Source organism: Platichthys flesus, chromosome 12 (assembly GCF_949316205.1).
Source record: "Platichthys flesus chromosome 12, fPlaFle2.1, whole genome shotgun sequence".
Classification (NCBI taxonomy): Eukaryota; Metazoa; Chordata; class Actinopteri; order Pleuronectiformes; family Pleuronectidae; genus Platichthys; species Platichthys flesus.
Genome location: NC_084956.1, coordinates 19,591,745 through 19,619,278, shown reverse-complemented (window position 1 = coordinate 19,619,278; position 27,534 = coordinate 19,591,745). Strand labels below are relative to the sequence as shown.

At 42.5% G+C, this 27,534-nt stretch overlaps 3 protein-coding genes across 3 annotated transcripts; 2 read left to right on the top strand and 1 right to left on the bottom strand.

Moving 5' to 3' along the window:
- Positions 1–2,858: 2,858 nt before the first annotated feature.
- Positions 2,859–7,942, top strand: tmem254 (transmembrane protein 254). The gene is made up of 4 exons (XM_062401590.1): positions 2,859–3,019; positions 5,779–5,882; positions 6,476–6,535; positions 7,147–7,942. The coding sequence occupies exons 1-4, from the start codon at positions 2,933–2,935 to the stop codon at positions 7,265–7,267; spliced, it is 372 nt and encodes a 123-aa protein (XP_062257574.1). The 5' UTR covers positions 2,859–2,932; the 3' UTR covers positions 7,268–7,942.
- Positions 7,943–9,509: 1,567 nt separating this feature from the next.
- On the bottom strand, positions 9,510–27,289 carry LOC133965925 (L-threonine ammonia-lyase). Its single transcript, XM_062400522.1, has 11 exons — positions 27,051–27,289; positions 23,391–23,718; positions 21,318–21,434; positions 20,994–21,235; positions 13,013–13,178; positions 12,402–12,501; positions 12,221–12,296; positions 11,909–12,034; positions 11,489–11,656; positions 11,340–11,397; positions 9,510–10,066 (listed from the first exon to the last, which is right to left on the bottom strand). The coding sequence occupies exons 1-11, from the start codon at positions 27,164–27,166 to the stop codon at positions 9,968–9,970; spliced, it is 1,596 nt and encodes a 531-aa protein (XP_062256506.1). The 5' UTR covers positions 27,167–27,289; the 3' UTR covers positions 9,510–9,967.
- LOC133966623 (zinc finger MYM-type protein 1-like) lies at positions 15,687–19,275 on the top strand. Its single transcript, XM_062401610.1, has 3 exons — positions 15,687–17,551; positions 18,037–18,136; positions 18,385–19,275. The coding sequence occupies exons 1-3, from the start codon at positions 15,927–15,929 to the stop codon at positions 18,910–18,912; spliced, it is 2,253 nt and encodes a 750-aa protein (XP_062257594.1). The 5' UTR covers positions 15,687–15,926; the 3' UTR covers positions 18,913–19,275.
- Positions 27,290–27,534: the final 245 nt, after the last annotated feature.

Sequence of the window (27,534 nt, the reverse complement as noted above, 5' to 3'; positions counted from 1 at the left end):
GGCAGCAGTTGAAGGAATGAAGCTCTGGACAGTGTGTTCCTTCACTGAGAGTCTGTGGAGTGTGTCTCCTGGCTGGTTCAGGGTACCTTTTATATTGATCACCTGAGGCCCCAGAAGGCCAGGGTGGTGAAGCCAGGACAGAGGGATGTGGGGTGTGGGTGATGGGTCATTGACAGGAGACCTCTGTCCAGAGCGGGGCCTTTCCAGCCCCGTTGTCACCTAATCACTATCAAAGTAGCAGCAAGGTCAATAGCATATGTAACATAACGTAGAGGATTTGGGGAAAAACCAAAGAGGGTCTTTCTGGAGTCGTCGATACCACTTTACTATAAGACGACAAACATGTGACTGGCTGTGTTTTGGTTCAGCTGAGTATGTTGCATCTAATAGTAAACACACAAGACAAGGCCCAAACACAGACTTTTATTTATTTTCACAATTATTTATATATGTATTATATGAATGTGTATATATATATACATACATATAATATATATATATATAATATGTATATAAATAATATCTATGTATAATGGCATTATTTAAAATCTTGTTTTTACTGGGTACGGGGGTTCCTCTTGTGAGTATATGTGTACTTTGGGTAGATTGTTTTGATGTAAAACCCTTTGTGTTACATTTTATTTTTATGAAAAATTATATATAAAGTCTGATTAATTATTTTACTCAGGAGGTTCTGTGTTGGTCAACAAGTAGTTTGCCATTGATCTTTATTATCTTATACTTATTCTTTTATTTTTAATTCTATATTTTTGTAATAATCATCACTTATTCATTACTATTTGTACTTTTATTATTATTACAGTAGCCATTTTAATGACAACAATTTTCTCAAATATAAACTGGCAAATGAAAATGAATGACTAGAGACTTATCTTTTAATATTTCAAAGCTTCCCTTTAATTTAAATTTGGCTCCTGGTGGTCACCTGATCAGTCAAGCACAAACACGGGCGGCTTTGCAAACTGTTGAACAATGATTAACCAACAAAAGCCTCAGAGAAATATCTAACTCACACACTTCAGCTAGAACCCCAAACAGCTGAGCTGAAGCCTATCAGCGGCTCCTGTTTTCTTTTCATGTGCAGATTTGCTCCCCACAATCACCAGGAGAAAAACTAAGCTGGCTAATTATTCAGTGATTAATTGGACAGCTACTCCGTCCCACACACCAGCCTCAAAGTGAGTGTCAAGCTTGTCACATGGCTTGACATGTCTGGGCCATTGGCGAATAGTTTGCAAACGCTGTGACCTTTGACCTAAATATGTCAAATTTTTCTTTCTGACTTGCTGCCAGAAGGCAATATATGATTAGCTAAACGAAAAGTCGTCCTTTATTTGTATTTACACATGCAACATATAATATCCACAATGTAGTGTTGATCTGTAATAATAATCTCTGAGCTCCAGTTTTATGTAAAACGCATAGGGCATGTCAATGCAAAAATAGAGAGGCATAGAAGTCAAAAAGCCAGCACAGGGCGAAGTGCGGCCACAGATTTACAGTGTTATTATGTGCATTACAACACAGTGCAGCTTGAAGTCTAGGAGAGTTATCTGATGCTCCAACCATTACTTTTTATCTTTATCTGGACAACCAGCACAATCAATGTGTGTGGAGACGGCTCCTGAAGGTCCAGCAACTCTCCCTGTGCTTTATTCAAATCCTCACAGATCAAGGGAACTATTGTGCCAACATGAGTTTTTCACATAGTAAAGGTATTAATTTATCCTCGATATTCATTTAAAAAAAACGTACACAGAATATTTCACTATCAAAAATTGGTGTGATAATAAGATAAAATAGGTAGACTCTTATCAATGAGCCGTTTCAGCAGATCAAATAGTTGCCTCGGCCAAGTTTACATACAATGATCGAGTGATAAAAGCCAACACTGCTGCAACCCGCAGCCTTTCAGCTCATGCAAAATCCCAGTGAAGAGCTTATTTTAGTTTTGTCCCGACTCTGTTGAGATGTGTAAATTAGATTAACAAAATGCCGTGTGATCAGCTTATCTCTTCATGTTAATTCAAGAGTATAATTCTCCGAACAGGAAAACAGGGATGCTGTCTGTCTGTGATCGTCAGAGACTCACATTGTGCACCGACAAAATAACTTGTAATCATATTTGGTATTTTTGACCACTAAAATATGCCTTCACTTGAAATAGACATATTTTCAGTTATACAAAATTACAAGACGAAAGGTAGTCATGTTGTTGTCAAACTAATTCTATGAAACGAAAATTAATCAAATTACCTGTTGAAACATAGTAAAGAAATTAAATATATTTTTTTATTAGGGACCATATTCATCAGTTTCCAATACAAATATTTGTTTTTAATTAAAACTCAAACAATCGCTGATAGATGGTCCTTTCCACATCCTGCTCTCAGTTATGCACCTCCACACCTCCCAAAAGAAACCTGTCTCCTGCAGTATTTGAGAAGAGTTAAAACACACTGTATGGGTACAGTGTGTTTTCATATCTTCACACGAGTGTCCATGCCACATAATGACGTTAGTTAGCCCGTGCTCAAACTGGGGAACTAATAGGACAAGTGTTCCTAGTTTTACACATGTGGCTATACAAATTGTGTAGTGAAACAGCTCCGGATGTGTTTCAGAAAAGAAACACACACATAGGAGCCTCCACGTTGTCACTGCAACGTGGAGGCTCTGTTGCTGTCGTCTAACGTTTAATGTATTACATGCATCGTAAATATCAAGTGAAAACGAGTGAAACCCAGGAGATGACTACTAGAGGATTTTTCATAATATGATTTTCCACTTATGTAAGAGTCCATGAATAAACAGACAGGACACACCCTGCTGTCAGACTCCTCACCGCGGTTTCCACCCGGTCGCATTAGGGAGCGGGACCAGAGCAGAGCAGCCACTGACAGCAGCAGACATGGCGACAAGTGATGGAGGCGATTATTTCAAAAGAACTAGCCTATTCTGGATCGTCTCGGTGACACTCGGGATGTCCTATTTCACCGTAAGTCAACTCGAGCGATCTCAACAGAAGAAATGCGGGATTTAGGCAGATTGAGTGGTTATCATTTCTCTTTCAGAGGCTAACGTGTCGTGTTGCGCTAAATGTCCTCCGGGTCGAGCTATTATTCTCTTGTTACATCATATTTTCGTACTTTCCTGATTTCTAGGGACACTCAGCGACATGTTTTTCTTTACTTCCACTCAACACTTGCTGATGGTGTGTTTGCATCGGCAGGGTCTCCGTGGTTCATGTTGAATCTTATCTGGAGCCATTCAGGTCAACACACTTGTACAAAGTCCACTGGACAACTTGGCTGTCCACTGTAGTGCACTGTTGCTCAGCCAACACTAGCTAATGAGTGTCATACAAAAGAAAAAAGCAGTGTTTTAAATATGATAACAGGTTTATCAGTGATAAATATTTACTTAAGCTGTAACTCAGTTTCCTCTCTAAATATCCTCGGGAAACGTAAAGCTAAGACTTAGTCAGTAAATATTGGGACATGGTTGTGGCTAATGTAAGTAAAGTTTATAACAAATTAATACACATCCAAAACTATATCCCAGACACTAGACGTAACAAGGTGAAACAAAGGTAGGTTTGAAAAGAAGACAACAGAGACTGCAGAACATATTTTCCTAGGAAGAGATTTCTCAGACGAGTGCAAGGGAAAACCTGTAGGCACTGATCTGAAGGCCTGAGTGACCTCCTGGTGCTTGGAGCAGGTCAGAGATGTATTCACAGAATCTTACGCTTCAATACAGAACATTCACTCACAACAGCTCTACAATCTTTGAAATAAAAGGCAGTTGAGATATCGGCCTGTAGTTTAGGGGAAGGGATGGATCAAGATCAGTGTTTACTAATTTTTTTTTGTAGCTGGTCAATAAAAAACGAATGAAAATGTATCTGTAAAATCTCTTTAGAGTCGTCCTGAATGTGTTGTATTAAAACCTGTAAAAGAGTGAAAGGTGAATTGTCCACATAATTGGTTATTCCCGTGCACAGGCTGGTTAAACGTTCACCACCACTTGTCACGTGTCCATTTTTTAAGGCAAACACCAAACACTGATCCAACCTGGTTAAATGTATTACATGTTGTAATAAGTGAAAACCATCATAGTTCAGTGTTCAGTTTGACAGATTATAACCTGCAGTTTATAACCTGCAGCCTCTGGGCCCTTCCAACAAAAGCCCTTTGTCTCATCCACCATCTATAGTCCATGGACACATACCTGACATGAACCTGTTGGACAGAGCAGGACAATAGCAGCATGACACAATACAACATGTTTGTTGGACTTCCCTGTGATTCATGGTTTATTGTATGTAACCACGTTTCTTTGTGCTGAAGAATATTAGGTGTTGTTTGTATATTGTTCAGTCTTTTTTTTAGGGGTATTTTTCATACTCACTCATCTAAGACCTCCTGGTTCTTAACAACATGTATGTGTAAACATCTATTAAATGAGTGGTACCTTGCAACTTTCTCACAAAGGAAATTTCAAAGATATAAAATAATATTTCGGAAAAACTAGTCAAAATGTCTTGGTAAGGTTTTCACCTCTAAAGCTATTCATTGTGATCTGTGGCACCAAATAACTTCTAGATGTGAAATAACTTTCTATTATTACCCAGAATCAATATTTGGCTGCAGAAAAATATAAAGCTAGTTTTAATGGTACATTTTTAAATAAAAATTCCTCATCTGGGTCTAAAACTATTTACTTTTATGAATTTCACTACTGTAAAAACTTTCAGCATTACTAATGCATGTTGCAAATTATTGTTGCATTCTCAGAAACTCAGTACAAATATCATTCCAATCATGAAAGGAATTCGCAGCTGGTGAGACAGAGAGCACACAGGCAAAGAAAAATGTGTGAACCAAAGCTCCGAGGGACAAACTTAGAAAAATGTACAAAACCAAACTATTGAAGTAGAGCATTTGGACTTTGCAAGGTCAATTTTCTCACATGAAAATTCTTGAAGAAAATCAGTCACATGAGTTGAAAAAAGTTATGAATTCTGACAGGGTCGGCCTGAAAGGACATTTATATGAATCTGAAAGGCATTGGCACAGAAAATTGATCATGAAAAATTTCATTTACCAATAAATCAGTTTGATTTCAACATAAAACTATTGATTTCAGTGGTTTTCAGTTTGAACTCACATGATACAACTTAAATACTAAGTCTCACCAACAAACTCACCATGATGCAGAACTAATCCTCCTCCAGAACTGTAAGAGATTAATTAATATCACATTTCTCACAACAAGGCTGCCATTTGCTGCACATACAGTGGTCACACTTATGATCCAAAGCAGCTGTAAAGCTCACGGATGTCACTGGGTTTCTTTCCAAACGGAGACAACCACTTCAGTTATCAACAGCTAACCTTGGACTTTCCAAAATTAAATCTTAATGGTCCACCACCACTGGGGCACCGCAGAGTCAGCTGTTTGCTATGAAATGCGGGTTATATTGTTGCTCAGTTATCACCACAAAGAGTCCTGATGAAACCGGTGCATTAAGACAGTCCTTTCAAATCTCTTCAGGAGACAAGTCTGATGTAGAGAAGTGAAGATCTCGTGTCAGAGCGTTAAACAGGAAGATGTGCGCTTAGAAATGACTGACTCTTAGATTTCCAAAGGTTTTTCTCTCCAAATGCCCAGCACACTATGTTTTACATGTTATTCATAGATAATGTTGTTAACATGGTTTGAAGCTGATGTACCGTGTCTTGTGTTTTGCAGTGCACCGTGTTTGTACCAGAACAAATCCCATTTGAGAGCCTTGGTGTCTTCGGCAGCTTCTGCAAACACCTTGTGGATAATTATGCAAACATAATGTACAAAGGGTGAGTGATGAAACTTTATACTATATATAGAACATACAGTAAATTCTATACAGTGAATAATCCCGGTTACACCTTTCCTTCTCTGAAGAGTGTGATGTGGTCGACACTAATTCTGTTGCTCATTAGAGCCGCAGCAATCTAAAGGTGTTTCTCATTCAAATAAAGACAATCACTTCCTCAGATTTCCTTGAGCAGCATCGGCGACTGTCACATGATGCAAACCAAACTCACAGAGGCTGAAGAACACAGTTTCATCGACTCGAGCCTTAATACTCTTCACCGTTAACAGATCGTTACCACTGGTTGTGAGCTCATTGACTCTTCCTCATGTAGTGTGTCAAAGACGACAATCACATGATGATGTTTCACTCTGATCGAAGTCATGTGATGCACAGCAGTGTTTAATGAGGATAGTTGAAGAGGAAGTCGTTGAGTCTTTAGTGGTGTGAAACATGTGAAGTGGTCGATCTTTTAGGTTTGTCATGTGACTACTGTTAATTCAATGCTGGTGCTGCTCGACTGTGCTGGAGGGTCATTTGAAAACATGGTGACAAAAGGGTCTGTGGAGTTGAAGTCATGTTTGTCTGTTACAGGTGGTTGGCAGCCTGGGCTGTCCATGTCTTCGAGGCCTTCACTGCTCTCAGGATGTGCACGTAAGAATGACAATAACCTTTTTGTCCACTAGATGGCAGTGTGATTTAAAGGTTTTTAATAAATGGGCTCCCCCTCAAACTTCTATGATTAAACTGGGCCTCTGCTAAAGTTTCAACAATTTTAAAGGCTAAAAACCCAAACACACTCTTAACACCAGTCAGTACAAACAAACAGCAGCTGCTGCTCATGGTTTTTAACTAGGATAACACCATTTTGTGTCAATTATATTATTTGTATCACAGGAGTGTAAAAATATGAGATCATTATTTACATCTAGGGTTTTGATTGCGTAATATTTATTTTTAAATAGACATTTTTATTACATCTACGTTTTTTTTTAACTTTATTAAATTTGACCAATTAATATATAACAATATTTTTTATCTCGGTTTACTGACTTTTTTTCTTACATTTATTCAACCTTTTGTTATTTTATCTTTTAAAATCTATTCATCGGTATTTCATTATCCATATTTGTGTGTTTGATGTTATTCTTGGCTCACCAGTCAATTGTGAAGGGCACGTTGAACTGCACCAACCTGTATGACAGGTGCTAAGCAAATAAAGCCTCATTGACAAAGTAAACCATTTCTTCTCCACATCCCTGCAGCAACAAAGGTATCCACGACACAGCCACTCGCTGCATGTGGTTCATTCAGACCTTCCTGTTTGGCTTCGCCTCCCTCGGCCTGCTCCTCAAGTACGACCCTGAGCGTCCCAAACAGAACTGAAAGCAGCAGCAGCAGCAGCAGGAGCCGACAGGATAACACTACATATGCTGAATTTAACAAGCCGGTTACTTCCTTGTGCCTCTTCTCCTTCCTCCCTGTCCTTTCTCTGCGAAATGAAATCTTGCAGAGGGGGACAACAATCAGAGGAAGACCCCTGAGCCTTTTTTAGTGTTAACACTTACATTTTGAAGTGGAGATATATAACTTTGATGATTATGCTGGAAATAGTTCTCACTTTCTTGTGATAGCATCATGGACTGACCTTTCACTCCATAGATTTTCTTAACATGGTACCATACAAATACTATTTTAAATAGTTTTTACTAATCACGTTATTACCAGAGCATATTTAATCATCAGAGATTTTCTTGATGAGTCTCCCTTAGATGGATTTTCAGTGATTTTATATTCGGTGCAATACAAGAGGAATCTTTAAAACATTTTCTTTGTACACTCATGTTGTTTACAGCCTGGATGGATGGTGGCATTAGGGCTATTTTCTCAGCTGCTGTCATGAACATCATGTCGGACAGGTTGGCTGCAGATGGTTAGTGCCACCATCCTCTGAACAGAAACAAGAGCTTCTGCATGAAAATGTACATTCCTTATACCATGGTGCTTTGTTTTTAATGACATTCTTAATATTAACATGGGAAAATAAAAAATTAACTGACAGACTACTTGAAATGTGTTTTTTTGAGTTTTTATACTCTGAATATGTTCAGAATACTTCACTTTATTTTATTAATTGTACTAAAGAATTAACCATGACAAAATACTGGGATTCCAAAGCCGTACTTGCAGGAGTACTCACAATGTCAAAGCTCAAACACTGATAAAAGGTATAAACCTAACTTCTTGTTAATTTGTAAAATCGCCTTTCCTGCTGTCTTGGTTTATATCAAGTTGATGACAGCAGTTCTGTATTTTATACTTAATTGAATGTGGCCAGGTGCAACTATAAGTTTTTTTGCTTTAAAAGTTGCAGCCTTGTGGGGCAGCACTTTCTCCCTTCTTGCAGGATGTGTCTGTTTCCACTGCTTAAGGAGGTAAGTTAGGAAGCACTGAAGCTCCTTTCCTCATCATTTAGAGAATTCAAACAGTTGTTATAATGGCAGCCGCTGAAATTCCTCCAAGTCATTTCACTCAGTTAAGAACCTTCCTGATCCAAATGAACTATTCGAAGGCAGCATATGAACTGCAACTGCTAGTTAGTAAATGTTCCCCTGATAAAGACACATGACTCTGAGGAGCAGGAATTCTTTCTAGTGGTTGCAGGAGCTGGCTAATGCTAACAATTAAAGCTACTGTCTCCTCACTTTGATGCAGTGTAATAAGCAACTAAGGACTAAGCTAGTTATCTGTATAACCCATAGCCTGTCTATGAAGATGAACAACATCAACGCTCCCCTGAAGTGAATCCAAAGTGTCTCACTCGCCACCTGGTGGTTGACTGCAGCATAGATCATAAATCCTGCCTTCTTGATGGACCATACTAAAAAATTAAAATATACAAAGAAAGTTTTCCCAAAGATGTTTTTTTAAATAATTTCTGCTAGTGCTAATTACACTGATGAATATTCAAGTTTATTGTTCCAGAAAGTTAGATTTTAATTGGTTATTTGATGATATAAAAACAGGATGAAACATGATTGATCATTTGTATCTGGGGTATTTTGACTACATTTCTTGACAGTGAGAGGAAGTGGAGAAATGTTGTCCATTTTTATGTACAGTTTATGGTTTTATCATCCAAGCTTTATATACAGTTTATGGTTTTATCATCCGAGCACAACCCTGCATTTCAGCTAATTGCCTTTGAAATGTTTCAGTAAGAATGAATTTGAAGTGACTGATTCCCTCTTCATCACTACAATAGCCCCTGATAAATGACACAATAATATTTAGATCCATGGTTCCACTTCCAGCAGATGACGATGTTTGTGTCCCACACACATGTACTGTGTGACGTTGTCTGACTGAGGCCGAGGCCGCAGCCTGGGCTCACGATGTCCTCTGCTTATGAACTTAAGAGCATTAGCCCTTCTTAAACAGCCCAGTCTAGAGCTATCTCTAGCCATTAATCAGGGATTGATAGTATAGAAATGGCATATACTCTCACATCCTGTGTCTCACAGTAGATTCTCTGTACTGATGCCAAACCCTTATTTGAACCATTTATAAAAACAATAACGTCCAGGTTTTCCCTTTGCTCCCCCCCCCCCCCCACCCATCACCAAAGAATCACAGCGGGTTGTGGCGTTTGTCTAGTTTTATTTACCATTAACATGTTTACTTGGATTGACACTATATACCACGTCAAGACAATATAAATAAATATGTACAACAGTTTAAAAAGAATATGAGTTTGGAAAATAGATTATTTTTTATGCTGCTCTTTTAGGGAGTGTTATGAGCCTGCATCATCACTGCATGATTTATACTCATGATTAACGTTGAGAGCTTTATTCTAGTCACATGGTGCAGAAAGCACAAAGCAACAGCAGAAATATTAAAAGAGGGATGGATAATATTCACTGTAATCTCAAGGCTTCTTGTATTAGGTTTGCTGATCAGCCATTTTCTTATTGTTTTATTTAACACAGTTCAATAAAGACGGTAGTGTTTGTTACGGGATGTGTTTGCAAGTGATCTTATGTCATGTCCTTTTCTATCACGAATATATTTGGGATGTTGTGATCACCGGTCCAGCCAGCATATAGAAGGGTAGCGCTCAGTCAGCATCTTACGCAGCTGAGCGCTCTGTGTCTTATCCCTGGTCTCCACCACACACTCCACCTGTGAACACACACACAAACACACAGACACACACAGTTAGCCCTGTGATGTCACTCACACCCACCAGAAGTAGGGCAGCGGGTGTGTTGCCAGGTAATTACACAGCACTTCTCACCTTTTGACACCGCTGGTGAATAAAGCCAATTTGCCAGTGTGGACGGCAGAGGTAACAACGCAGAGCCACAAGATAATGAGACAATTCTATTGGTTTCCAATGCAGTTTTATGATTCCATGAAGGTAAGTCAAGGCCATTCTAGTATCCAAAGGGAAAACTGTGGGTTCACGAATTCATGAATCTAGCTTATTTGCATCAGAATGCATCTGTCTCCAATTTTGTTTCAAGGGAGATACGATTCTAGAGCGAGACTGAACTTTAATACTAAGTTTATTCAGACGAAAAGGATTTACTAAGGATTCATTCAGACGAAATTACTTAAATGTTTAGTTCATGAACACATCACCCTTCATGAAACGCATGTCGCCTTTATTCATGTTTAATAAATAATGTTTACTGATTTCCCAGAGAACAATTACTGGATCCTGATGAAAATGAGTGTGTCACATTTGGGGGAGCTTGGTTGAACGTAAGGAGACTATTGGGCCTTCCTGGAGGAATGAGCTCTACTGAGTGACATTGTAATTGATAAATTGATTTAAGATAATTCTTTAGTAGTCCCACAACAGGGACATTTGTTGTCTTACAGCAGCAGACAGGAGGGTAAAAACAAAGAGAACATGCAATATAAAGATATGAAAATATAGTAATATCACATGTGAAAATGTTTCTACATGTGATATTACATGTAGAGGTAACAACGCAGAGCCACAAGATAATGAGACAATTCTATTGGTTTCCAATGCAGTTTTATGTTTCCAACATGGAAACATATGGTGACTGCTCAGTTAGAAATATTGAAATCTCTGCTGCTTTTTTCTGCAGGTTCAGCTCACACCAGCCACAGACACATTTTCCTATCTGGCAACATAATACATGAAGTAATTAGTGAATTATTAAAAAATAATGGTAAGTTTTAAGGGGGGCCTATTAAAAGGTGTTAGAAATATGTCTTGTTATGTAAGCAATGGTTTTGCAAATACATATTATACAAGAGTAGCTTTTTAAAAATGCAACATTATATAAATTTATATGCATTTTTGTGGATGTAGACTAAGCATATCAAAGCCCAGAGCTCCATGGTAATGAAAGGAAATGTAGGTGAAGGAACTGGAGTGGAGGAGGAAGAATAATGAGGGCAGAGATTAGTCGCCTACCTTTGCATTGAAGAGATCGGACTTGTCACCGTGTCTCCGATGGCAGACGTCCAACAACCTGAGGGAGCATCAAGGGACATAAAACATACAGGTTGGAATTATGCAGCAGCAGAACCAAAGAGCTGTGAATGGACGAGTGTTGACTCTACCTGACGTCTGCTCTGGACAGGACGTCCAGAAGCTTGGCCATGTCTCCCGGCCACTCGCCCAGCTGCACTGAGAACTTGCTGACCCGCTCGTCCAGCACCAGGGCTCGGTCCACACACTGCCTCACCAGCTCCAGCTCCATGTTGGCACTGCTCACCACCACAGCCACCCTGCAGCACAAACACAGATCAGGGGGAGTCATCATTTAACTGCAGCAATGCTGAAATCAATGTTCTGATGAAATTACACTTTCACGGGGAAGAAGGAAAATGGCTTTGCTCTCATAGTGAGATATTCTTAAAATGATACACAGGGATATTACATCATTTCAAAAGGATCTGTCTCATTAACAAAAAATAACATCTCTTAGAATCATATCAGTATATAAATATTATACACTAATATGAACTAGTCTGCCATACCTTTTTCCTTTGAGTTCTGGCAGTTGTCCGGCCAAGATGGCAGCCAGTCCCATGGCTCCCTCTGTGTCCACAGTGGAGCGTTCAAACTCCTGGAACCGCAGCATCGCCACCAGAGAGTCCTCCTCACTGTGAGTCAGAGGGCCAAGGAAGAAGAAAAGGTCAATTTATGACATGATATGTCCAAAAATACTGCTGTAAATTCTTCAACAGGCAAAAGGTTGGGATGGATCATAACAGAAAATCATAAATCACATGGTGAATCTCCTCTACAAAAATTCTGTCAAGGGTGAACATGTTGTGATGAAGCGTTACCTGACAGTGATGACTTTATTTACCAGTTTCTTTGCCATGTGGAAAGTGTTATCACCGAGCGAACGCTCCACGAGATCTGTGGACACACAGAAGAAGGGAAACTAAGAGGCTTCCAACCGGAACACTGTGCAGATAATGATCACTGCTCACATGATACAACACATCTTTGTTCTGGTCTCACCTCCGTAAAGCTTCTTGTTGGGATAGCTGTGCATGTCCTTGACTGGACTGTCTGTTTTCAGAGATTGTAGCAGCAGAGGGAAACCTTCTGGTTCAATTCCCTGTGGAGGGAGGATACAGCTGGTTTTACATAAGAGCTATATACATGAAAGATATATATATATACATATTATATGCATACGAATGTTTAACAGATATAAAGCGTTTACCATGTTTTCCTTCATTTAATGGTAATACCATGTTAAGATGTCTTGTTCTATAGTACACACAAGATTCACCAGGGCCTGATGTGACACTCACTAGATTTGCTCTGAACTGACTGGAGCTCTATCTCAGGCCTCTGTTGGCCAGACTTTAATTTGTAGAAAGTGGAACATGGAATAATGTAATTATCCATCAAAGCCATATCAAAAAGTAATTGGATCATCAGAGAGATGTAGGTGCAAGTAGAAATCTTATCTTTGCTATAAGAAATTATGTTTAATGAGACCTGGCTTCATTTAATACACAGAACCGATGTGAGACAGAGGCAACAACTAGGTCTAAAGAAACAGTGATATGTTTATTAATTCTACCTCCATAAATCTCTAAAATCAAACTGCATCCACTTACTATCACAAGAATTTGTGAGTTGAGGTGTTTGATGGCGGCGGCGGTGCCAGCCAGCAGACCGTACTGTCCAGCCGCAGGAATAATCACTGCGTCCAGTTTGGGCACTTGCTCATAGATTTCCATGCCCACAGTTCCCAGTCCTGCCAGGTACGCTGCACTTTCATCTCTGCATGTCAGAAAGAGGGAGAACGAGTTGGAGAATGGCAGAGCTGATGATCGGCACAACAAAGGAATCCTACATTTTACTTTCTCATAAATACAGTCTCCATTTCTCTCCGCTGTGATCCGACATCAGACGTTACTTCCACAATAACTCCCACTCAACATTTTCACATGTGATCGGAGGAAAAGCACAAGAGTGATTAAAGGGACACGTGGTTAACCCACTTACGAGGCTGGGAAAAGATTTCATGTCAACAGTTACTCCTGAGCCTTTTAATGCCCAGACAAGTTCACATGTCTGCCATGAAAGAAGATGATCTGAAATATCAAGGTTGCATGATTCAGGTGAAAAATAGATTATAAAGGCTACAGCGAAATTAAACGTAAATAATTTGTTCCAGTTTATTCTGGTTGTGCTCAATTATGCACCGGCCTATATTTCCCCCACAGCCCTCTGTGCCACTGTCGTGCACCAACCCTGAACAACATGTCGGCAAGTTATAAATAAACTTTTGATTTGATCCTATTCAAAACAAACAACAATTCATTGAGGTTCAAACAACCTCAATGAATAACGGAAAAAAGAGGAGATGTGACCCGGCCCGGAGGAAGCCTGGGGCCCCCGTCTGGAGCTAGGCCCAGACGGAGGGCTCGATGGCGAGCGCCTGGTGGCCGGGTTTGCCACGGAGCCTGGTCGGGCATAGCCCGAACAAACTACGTGGCACCCCCCCTCTCTTCATCCCATGGGCCCACCACCTGTGGGAAGACCCGTTGGGGTCGGGTGCGCAGCCACATGGGTGGCAGCGAAGGTCAGGGGTCTCGACAGACCAGACCCGGGCGGCAGAAGCTGGCTCTGGGGACGTGGAACGTCACCTCACTGTGGGGAAAGGAACCGGAGCTTGTGAGGGAGGTGGAGCGCTATCAGTTAGATCTGGTGGGGCTTACCTCCACGCACAGTCTCAGCTCTAGTACCGTACTCCTGGATAAGGGTTGGACTCTATTCTTCTCCGGAGTTGCCGAGGGCGTGAGGCGCCGGGCGGGTGTGGGGATACTCATAAATCCCCGGCTGAGCGCCGCGGTGTTGGAGTTTACCCCGGTAGACGAGAGGGTCGCCTCCCTGCGCCTAAGGGTTGTTCTCGGCCTTCTTGGAGACCCTGAATGGAGTCCTGTATGGGGCTCCAGTAGGGGACTCCGTAGTTCTGCTGGGTGACTTCAATGCCCACATGGGCAACGATGGAGACACCTGATGAGGCGTGGTGGGGAGGAACGGCCTCCCTGATCTAAACCCGAGCGGTCGTTTGTTATTGGACTTCTGTGCTAGTCATGGATTATCCATAACAAACACCATGTTCGAACATAAGGGTGCTCATAAGCGTACCTGGTACCAGAGTACCCTAGGCCGAAGATCAATGATCGATTTTGTGATTGTGTCATCTGATCTGAGGCCGCATGTTTTGGACACTCGGGTAAAGAGAGGGGCGGAACTGTCAACCGACCACCATCTGGTTGTGAGTTGGATCAGGGAATGGGGGAAATTTCCGGATAGACCTGGTAAGCCCAAACGAGTAGTGCGGGTGAACTGGGAACGTCTGGAGGAGGCCCCCGTCCTAGGTATCTTCAACTCACACCTCCGGCGGAGTTTTTCTGGCATTCCTGTGGAGGTTGGGGGCATTGAGCCAGAGTGGGCAGTGTTCAAAGCCTCCATTGCTGAAGCTGCGGTGGCTAGCTGTGGCCTCAGGGTCTTAGGCTCCTCAAGGGGCGGTAACCCTCGGACACCTTGGTGGACACCGGTGGTCAGGGAAGCCGTTCGATTGAAGAAGGAGGCCTTCCGGGATATGATATCCTGGAGGACTCCGGACTCGGTTGCAGGTTACCGACAGGCCCGAAGGGCTGCAGCTGCTGCCGTGTCGGAGGCTAAGCAGCGGGTGTGGGAGAAGTTCGGAGAGGCCATGGAGAAGGACTTTCGGTCGGCACCAAAGTGTTTCTGGAAGACTATCCGGCACCTCAGGAGGGGGAAACGGGGAACCATCCAAGCTGTGTACAGTAAGGATGGGACTCTGTTGACCTCAACTGAGGAGGTCGTCGGACGTTGGAAGGAACACTTTGAGGAACTCCTGAATCCGAATAACACGCCCTCTATGTTGGAGGCAGAGCTCGAGGTTGATGGTGTTTCGTCGTCAATTTCCCTGGTGGAGGTCACTGAGGTAGTCAAACATCTCCGCAGTGGCAAAGCCCCAGGGATTGATGAGATCCAGCCAGAAATGCTAAAGGCTCTTGGTGTTGAGGGGCTGTCATGGTTGACACGCCTATTCAACATCGCGTGGGAGTCGGGTACAGTGCCAAAGGAGTGGCAAACCGGGGTGGTGGTTCCCCTGTTCAAAAAGGGGGACCAGAGAGTTTGTACCAATTACCGGGGCATCACACTTCTCAGCCTCCCTGGCAGGGGCGGCCGGCCAATAGAGGGCGATAGGGCGCCGCCCTCCTTGAGTCAAAAAAAAAAAAAAAAAAAAAAGATAATATGCCTAATATTTTTTTTTAATAATATATCATATGTATATATTTTTTAGTGATAATGATGCTAACCAATACATTTTGTAAAAAATTAAGCCTGTTTTCCTCTGAGCAGTTGTGTTTCATACCAACCGAGCGCTATGGGCGATTTCAGCCTGCCTGGAAATCGCCCCCAGCGCTCTCATTGACTTTCATGTAAAAGCTTTTTTTTTCAAACTGCAAGCCCTGCAATGCATTCTCTATGGGTTCCGGGAGTGCTTGCACTAACGTGATTCCGTCATATCATACGTACACTACAGTGAACGTCACGTGGTGCTTTGCTGCCGCCGCAGTCACGTTCACGATCGTCATGGCGAATATTACAGCTCAGAGCAACTCCATCATTTCATTTAGAGAATTACCATTTAGTCGTCGAAGCAATCAGGAAAAATTGGCTGTTAAACAATTAGGACCACCCCGACCAAATTTAAATATAAAACAAATATCAAAGAAAGGAGGCAAGTCGTACACCAGGGGATTTTCGCGGTGCTGGTACGAGAGGAAAAACTGGCTAGCAGGATGCGAGCTAGCCAACGGACTCTTCTGCTACCCCTGCGTCCTCATCCACCCTGATGGCTGCACCACGGAAACACCTTGGACTACAACAGGTTTCAAAGATATGCATCATCTGTCCGAAAAAATAAAAAAGCATGAAGCATCGAGGATCCACATTGACAGCTGCTTAAAACTGTCAGCGTTTGGGAGCGTCAACATTGCTACGCAGTTGGACGATGGCTACAGGCTAGCACTGCGTCGGCACAATGATGAGGTGGGAAAAAATCGCCACATTCTGGGCCGCCTGATCGACGGTGTTAAGTTCTGCGGTGTATTCGAGTTGGCCTTGCGAGGCCGAGACGAGAGCGAGGGATCCAGCAACCCCGGAATTTTTCGAGGATTGGTACAGTTTATTGCATCCCTAGATGAAGTTTTTGAGGAGCATTTAAAAACGGCCACCGTCTTTAAAGGCACATCCAAGACCGTCCAAAATGAGCTGCTCGACTGCATGGCAGCTGTCATTAGGGCACGCATTACGGAGGAGGTGAAGTCGGCCAGCTTCGTTGCGATACAAGCTGACGAAACAACGGACGTCTCGACTCAGACTCAGATGGTCATGGTATTGCGATACATTGATGGGAGCCATGCTGTTCAAGAGCGTTTTTTTGAGTTTGTCCCCCTCTCGTCTTCAACGGCTGACTCGATTGCCACTGCTATTATGGAGAGACTGAACAGTCTATTCACCGAGGAAGAGAGGGGTAAACTCATCGCGCAAGCATATGACGGGGCCAATGTGATGAGAGGAGAGAAGGCTGGTGTGCAGCAAAAAGTGCGAGAGCATTACAAAAATGCACATTATTTACATTGCTATGCACACCAGCTGAATTTGATCATGCAGCAAGCCACTTCTCAGGTCCCAGCAGTGAGGGTTTTTTTCTCGGATCTGAATGGCATTTCTAGTTTTTTTAGTCGGTCACCCAAACGCACCACCATCCTCGACCAGGTTGTTGCACGAAGGCTGCCAAGAGCATCGGCCACAAGATGGAACTTCAACAGCAGGGTCGTGAACACAGTCTATGAGAACCTAGATGACCTCATAGAGTGTTTTGAAGCCATCAGCACAGACGGCTCATTTGACTGCACCACAGTGAGGGAGGCATCTGGCTACCTGAGGATGCTGCAGGACGATGACTTCAAGTTTTTCCTGCATCTATTTCATCAAATCATGCCTCACGTTGACATTATGTACCAACAGCTGCAGAAGAAGGACATTGATGCAGTCTTCATCAAACGTGCTCTGCAGAGCTTCACAAGCAGTGTTCAAGCCATACGGTAAGATAAGTTACACTTTATTGTCACCATGGGGAAATCTGTCTTGGGCACAGTGAATGATTGATTCATTAAAAACTATTAACTATAACTATTGCACTTGAACTTGGGAATAAGGTGCAGGTGCTAAAGTATGAGTGCTAAAGTTAAGTACTTTCCTATTTATTGCACATTATTCTATTGCACGTTCTATTGCATCAGCTTAATGGAGGCCAGAACAAATTATCATTTTAAGCGATTTGATTTGCATCTTAATACACATTCTTCTGCCTGATGGCAGCGTTTCATATTCAGGGAAACTATATTATTTGCCTTTTTCCTAACTCCCTTTTAATATAGGCTCTGTAATGGCTCGTATAGGAGATCTTAAAACAGGACAAAACATACTATTATTACTGGTTTTCTAAGACAGGAACTGTAGGTAATTGCATTGACATACTGAATACGTTCATATACTAACACACACTCTCCTTGTCTGTCGGTTTCAGGGACCAGAGCTCATCTCCAGAGCAGCAGCAAGTAGCAGCAGGAACTACAGGAAAAAGGAGGGCCTTGGGAGAGCAAGACAAGCAGAGGCTGTCTAAGGAGGTAGATGATTTTGTAGTTTTGTTTGTTTATTTTCTTTTTTTGTTCTATTTTTCTCTCACTTCACTTCATTGCATACCTTACTGTATTGTATTCTAAAGTCATGCAGACCTCCTTTTTAAGGCCTCTGGAACCTAGTGTTAAAAAATCACCCCTTCTGTATTTACAGTTACATTCAAGGATGGATGGTGGCAGTGTTTTTAACTCATAGTGTACTTCCAATTTGTGATATACTCTCTTTATTTTGACAGGTCTGTGACACCATCTTGGGCCATGCAAACGAGAGGTTCTCTTTCACAAGCCACCTTGTGAGTGCAACGCTGCTACAAGGAGACCTGTTTGAGCAGTACTCCCATGTGTTCCCTGATGAGGCTCTGAACACCACTGCCAAGGCATACCCCATGCTGAATAAGGCGAAGCTCAAGACTGAACTGTCCCTTATCTACGAGAGTCCAGATTTCAAGGGCTGCAGTGGTGCATTGGCACTCTACCAGGTTCTACAGAGGAACAACCTCCACGAGACCCTATCTGAGACTGTGGCTCTGTTGAACATCCTCATAACCACTCCCATGACAACTGCTGAAGCTGAGAGGTGTTTCTCGACCTTAAAGAGAATCAAGACATTCCTGCGAAACTCAATGGGACAGGATCGTCTCAATGCTCTGGCCATGCTTTCCATGGAGAGGGAACTAGTCAGGAACATGCCTGATTTTAATGAGAGGGTCATTGATCACTTTGCTGCTTTGAAAGAGAGACGAGCAAAATTTCAATACAAGTGAGAAATGTTGTTTTAATGTTGTTGTGTTGTTGCACTACTCAAATGTTGAATTGGAAATAGCTGTATTAATTGCATATCATTAGCCAATTTTTTTGTTTGCTTTGTAATGTACATGTGTCTTATGGGTAAATTCTTGTTAAATAGCACCCAATGTTTTGATTATCACCTTGGATCATTCTTGTTTTAGGAATACTGTAAATATTGCAATGAGTAGGCTATGCCACTAGTTTTTATATATGCTGTCATCAAGTTGTGTGATGAGAACTGTAAATATTATAATTACTAGGCTATGCTAACATCCATTTTTTGTTAAATCAGAACACAACTGCTGCACTTAAAATAAATGTTATCAGATGGAGAAAGAGTATTGTGATTTATTGTAAAGCAGTCTCTTTTAACTTTCCGAGGTATTTAAGGAGGCAAAATGGTAGATGAAAATGTACCGTTAGATGACCACAGTGGGATAGTTCATTCATCAGCCAAAAGCATGTTAACATTCACTATAAACTTGATTTAGCTGTATCAAAAAAATCATATAGAACATGCAGTCGATGTCTGATGTTGCCATTTAGCTGTTCGATGAGGTAAGCAGAAAACAATCTGATTGTACCGTGGATCTTAGCCATCATCGCAACAATTGCCCCCCCTGAGAAATTTGTCAGGAGCCGCCACTGCTCCCTGGTAAAGTCTACTCCAAGGTGCTGGAAAGGAGGGTTCGGCCGATCGTCGAACCTCAGATTGAAGAGGAACAATGCGGTTTTCGCCCCGGACGTGGAACTACGGACCAGCTCTTCACTCTCGCAAGGATCCTGGAGGGGGCCTGGAAGTATGCCCATCCGGTCCACTTGTGTTTTGTGGATCTGGAGAAGGCGTATGACCGGGTCCCCCGGGAGAAACTGTGGGAGGTGCTGCGGGAGTATGGGGTAAGGGGGTCTCTCCTCAGGGCCATCCAATCTCTGTACTCCCAAAGCGAGAGCTGTGTTCGGGTCCTCGGCAGCCAGTCAGTTTCATTTTCAGTGGGTGCTGGTCTCCGCCAGGGCTGCGCCTTGTCACCAATCCTGTTTGTGATATACATGGACAGGATATCGAGGCGTAGTCGTGGTGGGGAGGGGTTGCAGTTCGGTGGTCTGAGGATCTCGTCACTGCTTTTTGCGGATGATGTGGTCCTCATTGGATCATCGGCTTGTGACCTTCAGCACTCACTGGATCGGCTGGCGGCCGAGTGTGAAGCGGCTGGGATGAGGATCAGCACCGCTAAATCTGAGGCCATGACTCTTAGCAGGAAACCGATGGATTGCTTACTCCGGGTAGGAAATGAGTCCTTAGCCCAAGTGAAGGAGTTCAAGTACCTCGGGGTCTTGTTCGCGAGTGAGGGTACTATGGAGCGTGAGATTGGCCGGAGAATCGGAGCAGCGGGGGCGGTATTGCGTTCGCTTTACCGCACCGTTGTAACGAAAAGAGAGCTGAGCCGCAAGGCAAAGCTCTCGATCTACCAGTCGATCTTCGTTCCTATCCTCACCTATGGTCATGAGGGCTGGGTGATGACCGAAAGGACGAGATCGCGGGTACAAGCGGCCGAGATGAGTTTTCTCAGAAGGGTGGCTGGCGTCTCCCTTAGGGATAGGGTGAGAAGCTCAGCCATCCGTGAGGAACTCGGATTAGAGCCGCTGCTCCTTTACTTAGAAAGGAGTTTGCTGAGGTGGTTCGGGCATCTGGTAAGGATGCCCACTGGGCGCCTCCCTTGGGAGGTTTTTCAGGCACGTCCAGTGGGGAGGAGACCTCGGGGAAGACCCAGGACTAGGTGGAGAGATTATATCTCAACACTGGCCTGGGAACGCCTCGGGATCCCCCCGTCAGAGCTGGTCAATGTGGCCCGGGAAAGGGAAGTCTGGGGCCCCCTGCTTGAGCTGCTCCCCCCGCGACCCGACCCCAGATAAGTGGATGACGATGAGTGATGAGTGAGAGTATTCAAAACACTGAGAAATAAATGTGAGACTATGAATTTCAAACCATTATCAATGTTGCTGTCAGTGCAGCAGTTTTTACAGATACTTCAGACGTGTTCATATTAGTAGGACTGACTCTTCCATGTAGAGGTATCCGTTCTCTTTGGCCAGATGGCAGGCGTGGTTCTGGGAGTCGTGGCCCGTGCTGCCGTAGGAGATGACCATGGCGCCGTAGTCCCTGTAGAGCCGGAGGCGAGGTGAGGAGCAGCACGACGGCATGATGACGAACACCGGGATCTTCAGCTCCACTGCATGGTGAGCCACGGCCATGGAGAAGTTACAGTCAGTGGCCACGATCACACCCTTCCTCTGCTGCTCCTGCACGGACATCAACACAGACTGGATTGAGTCTTACAACTATGTATACGTGGCTAAATATGAATACACACAAAGATCTTACCTGAGAGAGGGAGCTGAGCAGGGAGAGCGCTCCTCTCTCCTTCACAGAGCCGGTGTAGTGCAAATGCTCCTTCTTCAGGTAGATCTCCATCCCGTACTGTTTGGACAGCCTGGAGTACTGAACACACAAAGAAGCAGCATTCTTAGAGCAGTGTTCGATCTAAGGAGTGAATTCTACTGCACCGTGGGTTCATCCCAGAGAGCGTAAACGGCTGTGGGCCACCTCAGGCAATGATGCATCACTTTTGACCTTCTTGTGGCAAGTGTGGACATAATGGATTCAAGTCTTAAGTGGCCTACTTGTAAAATAACAAATGAGGCCCAATCTCCCGTAACATATGTGAGCCTTTCTGGCTTAAAGTAGCAAATTCGGGCAACATTTTGGCACCTTTGGATGACCTGACATGTGGACCAGATCTGGCAAACAGGAGCGGAGCGCCCAAGTATCATTCCAAGCAGTATGTGGACCAGATGTGGGGCGTTTGTGATGTTGGCCAAATCAGGGCGGACACAACTAACCCAGTTATCTACCCTGTTCATTACCTCCACCGGTGTCAGTTGGTTAACCTTGGTGCAGGAACGGGATATGGGTCATGAAAGTCCCCATTAAAGTCTGGTCTAGATAAAGGAACAGATGCAGGGTTTTTTTTTATCACTTCTTTAACATTGTGAGATAATATTTATTTTGTGTGTGTTTGTTTTGCATGGTCACCTGGCAATGATTCCTGCATCTTGATGAATTATAAAATGTTAAGGGTGTTGATATCAATAAATGTGTCTGGTGCGGCTTGATTGGACTCTTGGTGTAGAAATGTTCTCTATATGCAATTCTAGTTTCATATATCAAGTTACGTTTTCTGTGGAAATTTACTTATTATATTATATTACTAATTATTCTCCATGTAAACTCAAATACAATAGAAAAGGATGTAAATTGAGGAAACCTGCTATAGGGCCGTGTTCTGTGTCATTTTAAGAGAAGAACATGAGTAAAAAGCAAACATGCAATTTAATTATTAACATCAATGTCATTAGAAACATACAAAAGTGAATAAATGTGGAATGAGTAAATAATTTCAGTAGCCTATATAGAGATTTAAACTAAATACAAAATTATCAATATATGTTAAGACTCTCTCTCTCACACACACACAGACACACACACACAAACAGTCTGAGGCTGGGTTGTCTTCAAGGTCAAACAAACTATTAAACAGCCACACAACCCGACACAATGTGATTCAGATGAGCAAACCTGGTTAGATAATATTAAACCCGAAGGCTGTTATTCTGTGAGCTCACAAGGCCATTCTCAAAAGTGCTCACAGCTGTGACACAGTACAAACAGAGTGGATGAATTTAATCCAGCTACAGTGCCACTAGGTTATTTTACACAAAGTGTCTAGTGGTAGCTGTTCTCATAGCTGCTGTAGCTGGAATGAATATTTTTGTCAAGAGCTAGTCTTCAAAATGTTTAAAACGGACTCTTGCAGGCAACGTGTGTCATTAATCCTAAGGAATTATGATACTCTTGACAAAAACACAGCTCATATTAAAAAACGAATCAAAATAAATGTGGCCCAAGTCTGACTGAAACTGAAACAAAGTTCTAGATTAAATATCTTCCACGATTTGTTTGATAAGACTTTTACAGGATGTGAGAAAAAGCTCTATATCACCTGACTGTCTGTCTCTTTCAGCCGAGTTGGACTGAACTGGACCAAAGGTTTTTCCAATAAGTTGTGTTTTTGATCACAGCAGACAGCAGCTCCACAAAGAGTCCCACACTCAATCACTTTGAAGGCTGCTCCTCCCACCTCTTGCTCTGGTTTTTACTTATGTTCAGCTGTGAGACCATGAGCAGACAGATGTGTGTCTTGTCGGTGGATGCCTAGTTTTTGTCCATTTTCCATGTGACAAAATAGATTCTTTATTTCCATTCAAATTAAATCAAATTCAAATTACGTTTACAATAAACCAATGTATGAATATCCTAAAAGAGTTCAGTGGTCACCCACTTCTTTCTCTTCCACCATATGACTGTATATTTTCCCAACATGCTATGATAGCGTACCGTGCAGGGCGTCTTCTGGATCCCTGACTGGATCTTGAACGCGGCCGCACTGATGTCCTCGAAGCGGAGGTAATGGACGGGAGGTCTGGGGACGACGCGGAACTCGCTGACTCTTCTGGTTTTTGGTGGCTCCTGGAGTTTGATCTCAGGAGCTGCCACCTCCTTGGTGTCATTGACCTTCACATCTCCATTGAGAAGCTCCTCCTCACCAAAGTCCTTCAGCCTATCTGGTTCAATGAGGGTGAGTCTGCGGCTTGCGCTGCCATTACTGACAGAGCCACATTTGTGAGAGGCACCGGGATGACTGGGGCCCAGGCGCAGCTCATCTCTGGGTGAAAAGGGAAAGACAAATGTTTAATTATCCCCTGACAAGATATTTCAGATAAGAACCAATAAAGAATATAAAAATGAACATGGATGCTGTGAAAATGATAGAAATACCTTCTTGAATAGTGCGCAGGTCATTGTTCTTAAACGCGTATATATGCAACATTTTTCAAATTAGTTATTGTAGTCATTAATTGTTTTTAACCACAAGTTTTCTACAACAAACTCATATAACAACAAGCATTATATCCCAGTAATAGGACATAAAGTGGTTATATGTGCTATGTTGAATTACCATTATATAACTGGTTTCATGTTGATATATCCAACCTAATGGAAGGAACAGTCGTTGAAAGCAAAAATTCCACAATGAAAAAGTTACACAAGGTATTGCTTGACTATGTTGTGTGTGTGTGTGTGTGTGTGTGTAAAGACACACAGTTCACTGGAATAAGAAAAGTGTATGTATGTGTGTAGAAAAACGTCAGTTTTCTCCAGTGTTTCTACACAGAGAGCATATGAGTATTTTAGTTCAAAATATTAATATTAATAACATTCACAGAGAGAGAAACATCTTAACACAAGTAGATATGAGTAGAGAGACGGTGGGAGACTCCACCTAACTTAAATCAAAGTGTATCTAGGTCACTTAACAAATAATAGTGTTTAATAAAATCTTCATTTTGAATAAATGTTTGACCCATATCATGTTATATTTTCATAATTTTATTTTCCCCTGGCTCATGAACTAATTATCTCTCCCTCATTTTAGTTGCTATTCTTTCAATTTCCATTTTTTTCTATCCCCCTGAAATGACATCAAGTTGTTGCAAACTGAAGTAAATAATTCTATCAAAGTCTGGATATGATCCAGACTTTGAAGATGGGTTCACGCAGCTTCTGCCACACAGCCCATCAGTTTTATTCCCTGGAAATCAGTTTTTGACAAAAAGTGTAAACAAGAAATATACAATGTTGAAGTTTTTACGAACCATAATCTGCAATCCAAACACACACATACACATGTTTTTAAATGATTCCCTAATTCAATTATGCACTGAAACTACATTTCAGAACTCACTGTTAGAGCCACCAGCCTCTTGTCTTCCTACAGTAAACTTTACAGTTTAAAAAATCTAGATATATTTCCAGAACTGGGCAAAATGTAATTAAACTGACCTCGACCCTGGTGGTACATGCACGTGCCCACACACCACCCCAATCCTTCACATAAGATGAATTGATTCACCTTTCATGTCAACCCAGCTTCCACTCACTGTGACAGATTACATCTATTAGTCAATTTATGATTCATCGGGTCGTTCAGCTTCTCTTTTCCAGGGACACAAGCGTTAAAACGTGGTAACGTAGGCCCAAAGCCAGGACAGGGTGATTTATAACCACTCTGTAAATGGACATTGTATAAAATGAAGCAGAATAATTCGTTTAAAAAGGTTAAATTTTTTCCTGAATCTACAGAATCAACTTTCATTTCATCAAATGACTTTGCTCAAAAGATTAAACACAAGATTCCTTTCTTCTTTCTTTCGGTTGTTTCTCTAACCACGTAATCAAACAAAAGGCCTCTACGCAGTAGAAATATAATAATAGGATTAAACCCATTGGAGATTAACCTTGTCACTTAGCCACTAAAGCAGATCACAAATGGTTAACAGCTAAGTTGGAAACTTTGAATAAGGTTGTCGGTGGAGCCAGGCCAGTTGTATTTCGGTCTACAGTGTAAGTAAAAAGTTGCAGCTGACACGTGCTGCAGTCCAAACGGAGCAGAGCAACCCTTTTGACAGAGAATAGTAAAATAAAGAAGAAGTGGGTGAGGAAAGTGCTGCAGTGAGCCTATGGGATGCTAAAATAAGATCCGAAGGCCACCAGGTGGAGCAGCTCTCTCAAACAACCTCTGAATTCTCCTCAGTGCTGCTGTAGCTCCACACAGAACATCCCAGTCTATTTATACAACAGGGAACTGCCATAAACATCACCATAACCTTTCACCTCATCCCCTGGGCCCACTAATGCCCTCTGGCCCACTTGTCCGTCACTCTCAGTCCATTATTCAGCCACAGAATGTGAGTGGAAAAGCCCAAGGCTGCACCTGTGATTCGGGTACTTGGTTCAAAAGCAGTTGAAAAACAAGATCATAGAGGTAAAAGAGCAACATGACAGCGAGTGAACGATGAAGAGCTGAGACAGTAAAAATCGGCTCTTATAATTTTATAATGGTGTAACGGAACGACGAGTAAGGACATGCAAGGAGCTAAGGAGACGTTTCAGCCCACCAAGCTTTCTTCATTGCACCATCTCAGCGTCTTTTGAAGACTGAATGCCCGAACCGGCTCCTTGTACCGCTTCCTTTTCCTACTGAATCAATGTTCATTTGGGAAAAGAAATTGCCTCCTAGCACTGCGTGACCCCGATTGTTGGTGTTGCATTAATGTAAGTGCTATTCTGTTTCACTCTGTCATTCAGATTTTATCCGGTTTGTTGGAGCCTTTTCAGATACCATAAGTAGCGCCTTAAGGGTTCGGATACGAAGAGCAAAGACCCTGAAAATTGACTTTCTTTCATTTGTCTGTTGTGATCGAAGATGTTGCCCAACATTTATGTGATGTGTGGAATCCTGATAATCATGCTGTTCAATGCAGACCATCAGAGCAAGTACTCGCAACCTCTCTTTGACCCTGGATGTGATGTCATTAAAATTTTGCGCGAAGCGGAGGTAGAGTGTCTTACTAAAATTACTCTTGAACACTTAATCCCTTTATTACAACAATAACTTTTGATTTCTCTGGGTCTTTCTCTTAATCTGTCATAATTATCCGGGAACAAAGAGGACAACATGGAAGAGGACCGGGGCGAATGAGCAAGTCTTCCAGGGCATGGAACAAGATTAGCTCTCCTCTGAGAGAAGTTCCAATAGAACGAACAAAGGAAGTACAAAGATGGGGGAAATAGAAGATGGAGGAGTAACTTCCTGCTTGGAACCTAGATGGATTAAGAGAATTTCGGGGGAGAAAGACGATTGCCAAAAGGAATTCATATAATTGATGACTACAGCAACAACATTAGGACAAGTGGTTGGTTTCCTTTTGCTGTAAAGGTGAGAAATATGTTGCAAATGAAGAAACTGAAGATTTGAGGGTGTGTTTACTTCGGGTACAGGCTGTAAACAAAGTAGACAAAGAGGAGAAATAGAAGTAATTGAGGACAAAGGGACTGAAGTTAGACCTACCTCCAAACGCAGGGCAGAAAGTAAATCTTTGACTACAGGGTTGATCTGGGAAGGGAGAGGTTAGAGTGCATGTTGTGATTTCCCACCTCTGCCAGAAGGGGTCATTCTCCTCGCTGTCTTTAATTGCAGGTTTAGGTGAGTACAACCTCTCAAGTCGCTCGCTCAAGTACCGCGAGTAGAAAAATTGGGCAGCAAAGTTCATCCTGGTCGATGAACCGTCCTCTTACAGTCCAACAAGTTTCTGTCTGTGAATCCCTCTTCTGATGCAGCCGGTGTGGTGTGTCCAGCAGGACACTGACCAGTGTTTCTCCCACGGTATAACGTCCCCTGACCCAGCTTCCTCCCTCTGTCCCTGCCCACAAGCTATTTAAGAAGGGATTACCCAGGGACTCATGCACCTTGGCTCTTGAGCATCTCTCCTGTGGCCTGTCCCCACCCAGGGCTCTATTCCTGGGCCCAGACTGGGATTACTTCCCCTTTCAGTGACGTAGTGCTAATCAGACGGTCTAAGGAGATAGACGTAGACTTAGGGTTTATCTAGGGAGCAGTGATCTGGAGGCTCAACCACAT